The following is a 13,528-nucleotide window of genomic DNA, read 5'->3' as shown; positions in this document are numbered from 1 at the left end:
CTCTGTCCTGATACAGAATCATAAAAAATTAATAAACCGGGAATTATAAGAGATAAATATGTAGGTGACTGTGGATGTGTGTGTGTGAATATGTACATATATATATAGGCCTATTCCAAAAACACTTTCATGGCCAGCAAAGTATGTATAATGTAGTTATATAAACACTCGATACCTACTCAATTAAATTTTTCAAAGATTTTTTAAGACTATAAAGATATTAGCCTACTTGATCCTCAAGCTATTTTCGGCATTGTAATAATGAAAATAATTTATTTTGAGTGCTTTTTATTCCCATTGAAATATTCGCTCATACAATTTCCATACCAGTATGATTTTATGAAATACGAATTTCAATACCAAATATGAATACAATTCATTCTTTCTCTTAAGGGGTTTTCTGCCTAAGCATTTTCACGTAAGAAACCTTATCTTAATTTTCTTATTATGTAATTAAAACTTAAACCTTCGGTTAATGAACTTTATGTGTTGGGAATTAAAATGTTTTCACTTTGTGAATATTTAAGTGCTTACCATTATTTTTAAACATTGGCATGAAACTAAATCTATTTTACTCTAATGAATTTTCTTCTTTCATCTGATACCAAAAACTACATGACGTGTAAGCCTACTAGAAATATAAGATCCGTTTTTCATTAACCTCCCACAAATGAAAATACATTAAATTGAAAGTGTATTCATTTTTGTTTGCTGTCGAAAACACGTACAGAAACTAAAAGAGTGGCATTTGCGAACTAATAATCCTTTAATGAATCCACTGAAATGTCTCTTAATGTAGAACTTGTTCACTGTATAGGTTTCCACCTTTTAAAAAAACCGCATTTGATCCGTGTTTTAACACATCGCAAGCTCGTTTTTATGAAATTAATTTTGATGAGGGTACATTCAAAATTCCCAGGAAAAGACTTAGGTACTTATGATGCAGATATGAACTTGTGTGTTCAACCAGGCACTAGGCTATTCACCGAGTGATTAAATGACTGAAGGCTGATACATCGTGTGGAGGTTTATTGGCTGGTAATTTAATATATGTTATAAAATGGAAATTTATTTAGTTATTTATTGACCGCGAAGTTCTTTTAGGCAATAATTTACTACACAGTTCAAAAAAACTAGAGAGAGAATAGTGCCATAACATATTGTAAGAAAACATTTCACAATATTCCCTGTGCGATAACGAGAAGACAGAGTAGTATAAAAGCATGAATTTTTGATATGGATGTTTGATTTCAATAGCTACTCGATAATATCACAATGTCCATACAATAAAATTGAGTGATAAAACCTAGGATATTTGATGTAATAAGTATGTGATAACTTAGCATACATGAAATCTACATATTATCACTTAAAATATCAATAGCATTAAAATAATAAATAGTTGTGTTAATATACGATATTATTATTTCGTTACCATTCGGGTATGTTATTTTTAAATATTCAGAAGCATTAGAAACAGAGACAGTAGTATACACACATCGGTCCTGCGCCTGGGTGCTGGGTGTGTTGCCGGTACGTCACGGCATCTTGGGTGACCTTTACCTTCATCTTGGCTTTCCAAATTTGACAAAATTCGCCACATTTTACTTAAAATTCGCCAAAATTGAACCAAAATAAGCCAAAATGACTTAAAATATCCCGTTTTTAGGAAAACATCACCAAAAAATTTCAAATAGCTGGAAATTTCAAATTCTCCATTTTCAAAGAAAAATATTTTAATCAAAAATTTAAAAAATCTAAATTCCAAACTCCATCAAGATGTTTTTCTTTTTAAAAGAACTGTCTACAAAGAATCTTACATTCCCCATCTACCTGCCGCTAGTAAGCGTCTGGGAACCTTTGACCTTAACCTTGAACCCAACTGCCACATCGGATGACCTTGAAGCCAGCCACCATATTGTATGCCACCTTATTGCATTCTACCATTTTATTTCCTACAACTTTCCACCATTTTAGATTATGTCACACCCACCATCTTGGATTCTAGAACTTTCCACTATTATGGATTCCGCCAGTTTGAATTATGACATAACATCGCCCACATTTAAATACCCTAATTACTATCAATTTTTTAAACTATTGAATTCCAATTTTAATAAAATAAGAATTTACATAATAAACCTTGGCATCCTCGGTTCCATTCCCATCATAGGCGTGCACAGGACTTCAGTATTGGTGGTGCCAGATTACACAACAGCCCTGTCATTCACGGACACCGAGCCTAAAGCGGGGGGTACGGGGATCCTCCCCCGGAAAAATTTGGATTTGAAAGCGCAAAATGGGTCTATTTAAGGTGTTTCCGAACTAAAACACTAAATACACAGATGTAAAAATTTTAACATTTTTTATGACAAATTATGGCTTTGAACGTTATAATCACCAGGAAAGCTACTAAACTGTTTACAGTTTTAAGCTTTGTTGAGCCATAAAGTAAATTGCACAAATTGTTTGCACGGAATTCATGCTGGTGGCTTTGAAAAACCGTACTTATATGTTTTCTGAAGATGCCAAATAAATGCTAGAAAAAACATTCTCAAATGTTAAGTTTTAAAATCAACAAATGAAGGGAGTTTTTGTAACATACCTAAAATATGTAAAATATTAAAATAATAAAAATACACAAATAAGAGTGGGCAAAAGTTTTAACTTTGAAATACAACAAAAATGTTTTGTCGGCGACTGCATATAAGTCATCGAGTAAGCCTATCCTTTTAACTAACTAAACTCTATCTCTTTATTTAAATAAACCCTGGCGGACGGCGGCTATTATTCCGTGCGCCTGCCGAGTGGAGTGAACAGTGGACACCGAGCGCGCATTCTATGTAATTCGAGGAGAACTATGAGAAGTATTTACATTTCAGAAGTTTTGTAGCCGCGGCCCGCGTGTACAACACAAGTAATTGCACTTGGCTTGTTTCCGTGTGTATAGTTGGTTCGATTGATAATTGATATACTGATAGTGTTATGAGCACATATCTGTAACTCGACACGATTGGAAAACATATTTTTTTGGAAATAATACGGATTTTTGTAAGTATGTATTATTTCTGCTTGTAAAAAACAAAATAACGTTAACCCTAATGGTGGTGCCAAGGCACCTGTGGCACCTACTGTGCGCACGCCTATGATTCCCATTGAAGTCGTACAATTTAAAAATGCACCAGGTCCTTCCACCATGGTGGCTTCTGACAGACTGACCCCCACCACTATTGCCAAGGAATATATTATAATATGCCAACCAGTATGACATCATGGCGACCATCTTGGATTCAATATATTGTTTTAATCTGCTAGTGTGTGCAACCGCCATCTTGGTTTATTTTTTACCTGCTAGAGTGTGCACACATTTGCCATCTAGGACACACAGTTTGACAAATATTGGTCACCTAGGGCACACATTTGGATACACGTACATAACCATGAATAATCATTATGTTTCAATATGCCATGAAAAAAATTTGGAACTATGATTAAAATTTTTTATTCCCCTGACAAATATAAAAAAAATCTATAAAAATCCTAAACCAGCATATCAATATTTTATTCTTTAAATTCCGCTTCAATCAGAACTTTGAGTACCTATTGAGGATATATCACCCATGCGAGAATAGTCTGCCGCACATAGAGAAGCAATAAAATGTCTCAGCCCGTCAGCTATGCCATTTGTATCATCCCCCAATATGTGGTAGTTCATCTCTTCTGTTTCTGTCATCTTCCTTACATAGTTATAGTTAAAATTTTACGAATCACTAGAGTCTTCAACACTATCATCAGTCTCAGAGTAATAACAAAATGTCATCATTCCATCGATTATCATCATGACCATGATCATCAATATTTGCATTTATTTATCACATCGTTTCCACATGTTTGAATCTTAGAGTCTCATTCTGTTTTGTATCGCTTCACATTCTTCTATATTGTTCTCATTTTTCATAAAGCTATTTTCGTCGTTATCGTTATGGTATTATTTTATCCTTAAACTTGAGTAACAAAAAATCCATCAGTGAATTCCTTACACAGACCAACTCCTTCGTGTTTCATCTTGAGTAACACATCAACATTTTCTTCCTGTTGTACGATAACTTGTTTCCATTTCTTCCATGCTGGAATCTCATTACCTTCGTGTTGGCGATTTAGATGTCCAGAGGAGATTTTTTTTTTTTTTTACAAATTCCACATACATTCGGCCCAAGTACTGATTTTATCTCAGAATTCGAATAAATGTACCTCAGCAGGTCTTTTTTTTACTGCCCCTTCATCCAGAATGAAAACGATGCATGTCACAACTCAGCATTTTCTGCAAATGATTCTTTGCACAATTGTTTTTCTCATGTCCTCGAGCAGTGTTGGTTTTAGTGAAAGAAAATATGCAGTACTGGCACTTATGTAGTGACAACGGCACTACTGATATTTTTGTAACCACACAGACTGTTATAAAATAACCCAGCCATTTACTTCATAGATACTCTTCATAGATATTGGCCAACTTTTTTAATTTTCCTACTTTTATTTTTTATCATTCCTATATACCTTCACGCTACAAGTAACCCATCATTGCTGCTGCTTGGGGTAGATGTCTGTTGCCCCTGTTTACCAGATTCGACACTGCATCTGTGGAATAAACACTTGCTGGTAAGAGTTTTGTGTGTTAGAGATGGAGACAGAGAGAATGAAAGACAGAGGGAGAGTGAGGAAAAAGAGAGGAAGAGTGTGTGAGAGAAAGTGAAAAATGTTAAGCTTTAAGTGCCCCCTGTCCCCCTACCACCTACAATCTGTCATGAAAGGAAGTTACAGAGATATGTTTTATGTTGCAGTTTCTCCAAGGGTTAAAAGCAACCACCAGCACTCCGCTGCCTCACAGCCAACACTCTCTTGAGGGAATAGAGCATCCCTCAGTTGAGCACCTGCATCATCCAGAGGTTTTAAAGTAAAGATACATAATCTCGCCTCCACTAAAAACTTGACTTGTGCGCCTCAACAACTTGATCTGCGAACCACACATGTATTATGTATAAATATTTATGGTCATTGCATTATTGAATGATGAAAACCAAAGACACTGTTGTAAATGAAAAACAATGAACGAGGTTTCAAATATCGTCCCCCATATTCCAGAATCACGAATGTGCATTTTGCAAGTTTTGGGGAAAATAGATTTGAATCTTCAAAGTATCTTTTAAATTAGTGATTATAAATTAGTAAGAATGTTGTATTTATTTGTTAGAGATGTCTGTACTTTTAATGCAGGCATTGAAAGGATATTTTTCTGTACATTTACTCAGTAGGTGGCACTGCGTGTAGGTTTTCTTACTTTTTTTTTACTGCATAAGGTTGACAATATTTAATCCCATTCTATTTTTATACTATTAGTTATTATGGTTTCATGCAGCGATACACGTAAAACAAAACTAAGACTAAAATCACTTGATAAAAGTGAGAGATTCTGCATATGAATTATCGGCATCTTGTAGTGATGAATATATGCAGTCAAATTCCAAACTGACATAAGAAAGTCAAACTCTTGCAAAATATTTGGCTGAGTGTTATGTGCTGTCAGCTCGGTTGGTAAGTCTGAGATTGTTGTGTTGTCTATGGTTCGTTAGTCAGCAGCTGGCATCATGGTGGATAGCTGGTCAGATAACCTGTGTAACCAATGTATCACGTAATGCACACACAGTGCGTGTAATGGGTACATAAAACTGAGAGTAAACTACGTGTCAAACACTCCACGGACGACATACCTAATGGACAATGGAAACAGACTCAAACAAGTAACATTTATTTGGAGTTTACTTTCACTGGCAATACAGGAGCACATTCTTCGGTTCTCTTAAGTTTAGGCGAGGACACTAGTGCTGTAAAATTTTTATCAGAATATTTAGATACAAATTTCTGGGACCTAATCTGCCATGAAACAAATAGCTATGCTGTGCTATTGAATAACTGTAGTGATAGAATAAAAGAACAATAGTTTGATACTACTCTAGGTGAACTGCAAGCATTGTGTATTATTATGGCACAGGTGATAAAACCTAAGCTACAGATGTACTGGTCATTACGGGCCATAATCCGAACACCTTTCTTCTCAAAAACAATGCCACTGAAGCATTTTTTTTTTGCTGTCAAAAATTTTAGAATTTTCCAGACAATGCAAATCGTGCTGAAAGGGTAGGAAAAGGGAGAAGTGTCATTAATCATATGAACCAAAAATTTCAAAATGTTTTCTTGCCTGGCCAAAAAACAGCTCTGGATGAATGTCTTACGAAATTCAAAAGCAGATTAGCCTTTGTAACATTCAACCCTAGAAAATGTGCACATTTTGGAAACAAAATTTACAAGTTGTGTAGTTTCAATGCTGGATGCTGCATGAATTTCAAAAATTACACAGGTGAGGACAAAATTTGTGAGTTTTCAGCTGGCACATCTGTAGTAACAGAACTTGTGAAATTTTTGAATGGTTCAGGATACACTCTATATGCTGACAATTGGTACACTTCTCCAGAACTATTTTCAGAACTTCTTTAACTCAATCCGCATGGTGTTGGCACAGGAAAAACATGCTCATTGAGTTTCTTCTATCAAAAACCAAACCTGGGGATGTACATGCTGCAGCATTGCTGGCAGTCAAATGGTACACAATATAAGTTGTACATATGATTTCTACTGTACAGGAAAGTGCTGAAATCACACAGACGGATAAGGTCAGACAAAAAAAAAAGGCAGAGGTCCAAATGGCACACCTGTAATCAAGCCAAAATGTGTACTTGATTACAACAGAGTTAGTGGAGGAGTTGACAGGCAAGATCAAGTATTGACTTGTTTACCTGTCATGAGGAAGTACATAAAAGGGTACAATAATTTTTTTTTCTACCTTTTAGATGTGTGTGTTCAATTCTTATGTCATGTACCAAAACATTACAAAAAAAAAAAACTTTCATTCAGAAACATTTGTTTAGATGCAGCAGAACAGTTGGAGAATTGTGAGCTACCAGAATATCATCAGCAAGGGCAGCCTTCATCAGGTGACATACCAACTCGCCTGCAACGGAAAAAGTATGCACATTTTCCCGAGAAGATACCATGTACAGCCATGTCAACAGTGCAGCCTAGGAAGCGGTGCAAAGTTTGTTATGCAAACAAGAAACCGCAAATCTGTGTACCGGTGCAAAAAATGTGGTGTAAGCCTTCATGTTCCACAGTGTTTTGAAGTTTACAGTACACAAAACAATTACTAAAATACATTTAGAATTATTCTTATTGACTAGGTGTGTAAATAATTAAAATCCTGTAAACAATGTAAGCCAAATTTGTATAGGCTTTTAAAAAATAGTATATAATTAAAAGAAAAAATCTGTACCTAAAATAATATTTTTAACACATTTTTAAAAAACTATTAGTATGATGATGGATTTACAATAACAAAAAATACTAACTGCAACAGCTGTATAGTAAGAAAATAATTTTCATTGCTCAAAAACCAAACTGACATAAAAATAAAATTATCCAAGGGAGCCACAATTGTAGCCTTAATCACAACAGACGGCACTTTAACTAAAATATACTGATTCAAAAACAGGGTTAAGCAACATGGGCGGGTTACTTATGAAGCCAGGTTTCAAATGTAAGAAAACTACAAATGCAATATACACTACAATATAATTCAATGTGAAGGCAAAAAATAATACATTTACATATGTATTTTACAAAACTGTTTTACATGAATCATGACAAAATACACTTCTAGTTTTCTTTACATAGTAAGTTTAATTTATAACATAATTTTTTTACAACCATTACCATGCCAAATAATTAAATAATACTTAACAATGTTTAACAAATATAATACTTTTAAAGGAACTTTTAAAATATATTTTTATAATAAACAAAAATCAAATATTACAACAAATGTACACATAAAATAAAATTTAAATGCTGAAGTTCTGTTCCAACAAGTTCTGCAAATATTTTAACGATCTGAACTTTTTCATGAAAAATACTGTGCCATGTGTTGGTAATTAACAATTAAAATACAGTTTCTACATGAATGAACTAACACCTACTAACAACTTATTTGCAGCTAACTTTATTTTTACGAAAATTATATTTAATACTGATAAAATTTAACAATTTCAACTGAATACAAAAACATATTATACATTAAAACACCTTTGTATATACAGTAAATCCTACTACTCCCCTCACCTTGCACAACATTACTTTACTGTTGTGTCAGTTCGTTGTAGCTTTTTTTTTTGTTGCATTACAACATAATATACATACCTACTACTAAAGTGTGGTTATGACGTTATCAACAAACTCCCACAATACATACATTATTTAGAAGAAAGTCAAACATCAAACATGAAAAAAAAAAAGTATCTGAAGAAAGCAGATACTGAAAAAAAATACTTGTCTCAGCATATAAAAGCGTAAACCACATAACCACATTTTGTATGATGCAGTGTTATTTTTATTGTTGTGCCACAGATGTCAATGTGGTAATGAATATAAACTTCAGTTCCTCATCTAAAAGTTTTAATAGCTAGTGAAGCCTTTAAAAAAACAATTTTAATTTCTTTCTCAATGGAAGCAGTTTGCAGTATGAATCTCTCTTTGGTGTCTACATTTACTCGTGATATACATGTTCATTAGTATAAGTATACATGTTCATTAGTATAAGTATACATGTAAACTGCAGGTGTTATACTGTCCTGGCAACTTGAGACAATTCAAAACATTTAATTATTTTACATTTACGTGCCTTATTCATTCTTTATTTTTTGGTAAGAAAGAAAGAAACCACCAAACATTTTAGAAAAGTTTTAACTCATTTCAAAACTAAGTGTGATACTATTCAAATTAGTGATTAGAAAGCACTTCATACAAGTGGCATTACTATTAACTCATCAAAATTACCATGCCTGGTAATTAGTTTTGAACAAGTTAATAACAAAATTGAACATAGTGATAAACAAAAATTTAAAAAAATGAACAGTAAGATTACCAAAATAAATTATTTCTTTAAGAAAATAAAAATACATTTGAGTGATACAAGTTTGCTATTTACTCTCCTTGATGTATAATAACTGTATGGGCTTGCAGCAAATCAATAAAAATTAAATTTAAAAAGCCAACACTCCTAATATGATTAAAGTAATTAAAAGCACAATTTGTAACACTCTGAACTGAACTTTATTAAATATCACGTTCAAGTTAAAATTAATGTCAGTTTAGCAATGTAAAAGTAGCCTATGTAACATCAAAATGTGTGTTCGTTAACAAAAAGAAAATCATGCCCCTATCTAAATGACAGTTCCAAAACATTTCAATATGACTATACTTTTGTTTGAGATTTGAGTATTATTTATGGAATTTATATTTTTTGTATGCATACCATATCATACTACATATACTAAATGATGAAGTCAACTCAATGAAAACAAATAATGCACATAAAATTGTAGTTAACATTACTGCCTAAAATTTTAATGATTCATTACTATCATGAAACAAAATAATTATACAACAAACTTTACCACAAAACTGTCAAAATTTGATGAAAAATGAAGCGTGCAGTTAAACTTTCTCTAAATAAATGTACTGGGCAACCATTTGTTCTAGTATTCTCTAGCAGTCAAGGGCAGCAAAATGCCATCAACTTAAATTTATGATCGTTTCAGCTTAGCTTTAGCAAGGCACCTTGAAGTAAGTTGTTCATGCATTGCAGTTTGACCCACGGGTAAAACTTGTTAGAAAATTTGTTGTAATTCTAATCACACTAAGATAATTTTATATTGCGAAACAAACTGTTTGGTCATGGCTTGCGTATTTGTTTATTTACAATCTGTCAAATCCTAAAAGTAGCTTTGTGCTAAAAATCCTGCATGATAAAAACTATCTAACATTATAAATTACAGTTGGCAGTATTTAAAAATGTCTATAGCCATGAACTATTTGTAGAATACAATAAGCAATTCAGACCATTAAAAACAATTACATATTTTTTAGTCAGAAATGTTATTTTTGGCATAATAAACTTAGTTCTTGATATTTTGTATGGGACAAAATCAAAATATACAGTAACAATTAAGAATAATGTGTTCCACTAAAAAAATAAAAATATGTAGCACAAATTAAATTTGCTAACAATTAGTATGGAACAAACAAATTACGATTATTATTGTACTACAAATATATAAATGCAACCCACCATTAACACTAACCTAGTAGTAGTAGTTTGACTTCCAAGAAAATAAAATGTACAAATTGCTCAAAATGAATGACAATTTTGTTCATGCTGCAAAATTCTACAGAGAACTAAACATAAAACAAGGAATGTATATGAAAAGCATTGGTAACCAACTGATGAATATGATTATGTAACATGAACTCATGTCTAGTGTAGAAATGGATAAGAGAGAAAGTAAACATGACCATGAAATTAAGAGGTTGATTTAGTAGCCTTATTACTCTGCTTAGTTTAACACACACATTTTAAGAACAAAATAATAAATATGTAGACGGCCCAGGTGAGGTTAGTTGAGTCAAGCCGAGTTTCTTTATTTAAACTTTGTGAGTCTAGTTTGAGTCAGGGAGCTGATCAATTTGAATTGAGTTACTAAGGTTAGTGTAATATATAACACTAAAATTTGCTTTCAAGATACCACAGAAATTTTGTAACTACATATAAGAACTAAAATGTTTCTGCATGAATTAATTTTAACTATTGATATTATAATGCATATGAATTCACTTTAATTACTTTTTCCCATTTAATTTGAAAAATCTTAAAAAAAAAATTGTTTATCAGTCGCACATTTACTATAGTAATGTACTTCCACTCTCTAAAAGGTGTGATCTGAAACTTTTAACATCCAGAAAAATGCTTTCACCTGATTCAAAAATAAAAATTAATAATAACATTCAAAGAAAATTTTTTCGTACACCTGAAAAATGACTTGATCTACACAATACCAAAATAAAGTGAATGCATCAGTTACTGTTTGCGACAATTGTTTTCTTTTCAGATTTTCCGTCTTAATGTGTTTTTAGCACCCACATTTTTTGAGATGGAAAAAAATTCAGAAGGGGAAAGTCAATATGTTGCAATATTGTATGGAAGATATTTAAGATTATTTTAACATGAGAAAGTAAGAAATACTAGGTATAAAAATCTCTACTCGTACGAACACTTGCAAGTTAGTAACAGCCATGTTGAGCAAGCGAAAAAAAAATCGGCAACGTGTGGAAAACGGAACCACACAGCGTTTCTCCAGCAAGCCTCATCATACGACAAGAAAGCTGTCGTAAGCAAGATTCAAATAGGCATTCTAGTCGTTCTGTCTACACCTGTGATGAAGAAAAACCACGTGAACAAATTCAAGCAAGCCTACAGGGACCTTATCTGGCGTTAGAAGAATGTTAGTCCCTCACTCTTCACCGGCCTTCTAGATCTATTTTAGTACATGTCAACAGAGTGAAACCGTTATCATGGTACAGCTATTTCGCCTACCAATGAATTGGAAGATCGAGACTGACAGCAAGGGAGACCTAGGAAACAGCCTAAAAGTACGCTGCTGACCAAGAAGAAGACATAATATCCCGACCAAACTTCAGATCCCAACCCAGTTTGGCCCCAGAACGAGCAACAGGAAGACCAATCCTAAGTCCCCATCATCAACTGTGCATCCTACAACCTGCGACAATGACCTTGAAGATGAAATGTGCTTGTGCAGTGTTGTGTGATTTATTTTGTTTCAATTCCAGTGCAGAAACCCACATTAATTAATCTAATGTAGGTATTGTGTTTGGGATTCAAGGCGATATGATTATTTCCGACAGTGAGTACGTAGTTGTGATTAATCTGAATGTGTCCGCTTTATCAGAAGAGTGAAATTTCTTGGGTGATCTGCTACTACCTCGTACAAACCATTGTGTAGAAAAGCTAGCTTTTTGTAATACACATAATATTACAGCAGGGCAAGAATTACTTATTCAGAAATTAAAACAAACAACTATACATGAAAAATTAATCACACAAATATGTTTAACTCGAGACATTGCACTTTTTATATATGTAGACAGAATATTAGTACTATGCTCCAAACTACATACATGGAATGTAAAAAGGTGACAAGTTTTGAAGGCACACACAAAAAACTGCAAACAGTTCACAATATATCAAAATGAACCGTTACTAATTAAAAAATTTTCCACCTTAAATTAGTGCATATACATACAAACTAAACTATAATAGAGCACAGGCAATGACACTCAAAATAAACCAAGGAAGCAATAAAATATATTCATAAATTAAAAAAAAAGAGGCTATTTTGTCAGATAAAATCACAATGCTGTTAGCATAAACAATCTCTCCACACTTCCCGATTCAAATAGTCATACATACATATATATATAGTAATATCATAGTATTAAAAATGCACTAGCTGCTTCCCTTACCATGTGAACAACATTGTGCTAAAAAAAAGCACTACCCACATCCATAAACCAAAAACTTAGAGCAAATATGGCATCTGTGTTTGGACTAGATTCACATAATGCAACAAACTTATTTATGGAATCCTAATTCCAGTTATTATTTTTTTACTAAATAAAAAAAAATACAAACCAAACCAAAAAAAAAAAAACATTATTAATTAAAAGTGCAATGTGCAGGAATATATATTTTTAATGTAGAGAAAACCTTTACATAAAACCAAAATAAAATAATTCAGGAACTATTCATAAGAAAATTACGAACAGACGAATATAATTCGAACACTTAAGGCAAATCATGCAGGTTGTGTTCTGTGAATAGTTTTTCAGTTCTGTTGTAGGCATCTGCTGTCACTTCTAACATAGCAGGTAGTACCTCAGTAGCTTTCTTCACTTCATTTTCATCACCACAAACCTGAAAACCATAAACACTTTACAAATTAAGGTATTCAACTAGCACATAGGAATGAGTAAGGATTTTGTAGCTTAAGCAAATAAATTAAACCATATTTTATTTTTAAATATATTTCGTTGTTAATTACATCAGTTAAAGTCCACCAAACAAGAGTTAGATTCTTGCCTAATTGTAAAATTTCAAGCCAGTTAATAACAACACCTGTAATGCCTCTTTAAATGATTACATTTCAGGGGTGAAATCCTAAAAAAAAATCTATAAAGCTCCATCATTCCCACCAACAAAAGGAAAGAAATTGCAAGCAAAACAGCAAGCAAAGGAGCTCTATCTCCTCCTCCCCCGAAATGAAATTATGCGTACGCTCCCGCAACACTTGGCAGGTAGCTCCTAGCAGGCCCCACTTTACGTACGGACAAACTGGGCATTTGTCAAAGAGCGCCAGTTTTTGAGGTGCGGAAGAATCTGAAGTGTGAAAAAAATAGGACAAAAGCAAAGAGTGACAAGAAATATAAGTTTTTTAATGTATGGTAATTATTTGACTTTCAAAAAAAAATTAAAGCACAAAAGAAAGGCATGTAACATCCCACACTTGCC

General features: G+C 33.0%; 1 protein-coding gene across 1 annotated transcript in view; it reads right to left on the bottom strand.

Annotated features, from left to right (window-relative positions):
- Positions 1–7,661: 7,661 nt before the first annotated feature.
- The window catches only part of LOC134529840 (ceramide-1-phosphate transfer protein), a 30,249-nt gene continuing 24,382 nt past the window's right edge, over positions 7,662–13,528 (bottom strand). The window contains exon 4 of the mRNA XM_063364337.1: positions 7,662–12,934. Within this exon, the coding sequence (XP_063220407.1) occupies positions 12,806–12,934 (129 nt within the window). The 3' untranslated portion in view covers positions 7,662–12,805. The remainder of the gene's footprint in view (positions 12,935–13,528) is intronic.

Source organism: Bacillus rossius, chromosome 2, assembly GCF_032445375.1.
Source record: "Bacillus rossius redtenbacheri isolate Brsri chromosome 2, Brsri_v3, whole genome shotgun sequence".
In the NCBI taxonomy this organism is placed as follows: Eukaryota; Metazoa; Arthropoda; class Insecta; order Phasmatodea; family Bacillidae; genus Bacillus; species Bacillus rossius.
This window is presented reverse-complemented; position numbering and strand designations above follow the sequence as displayed.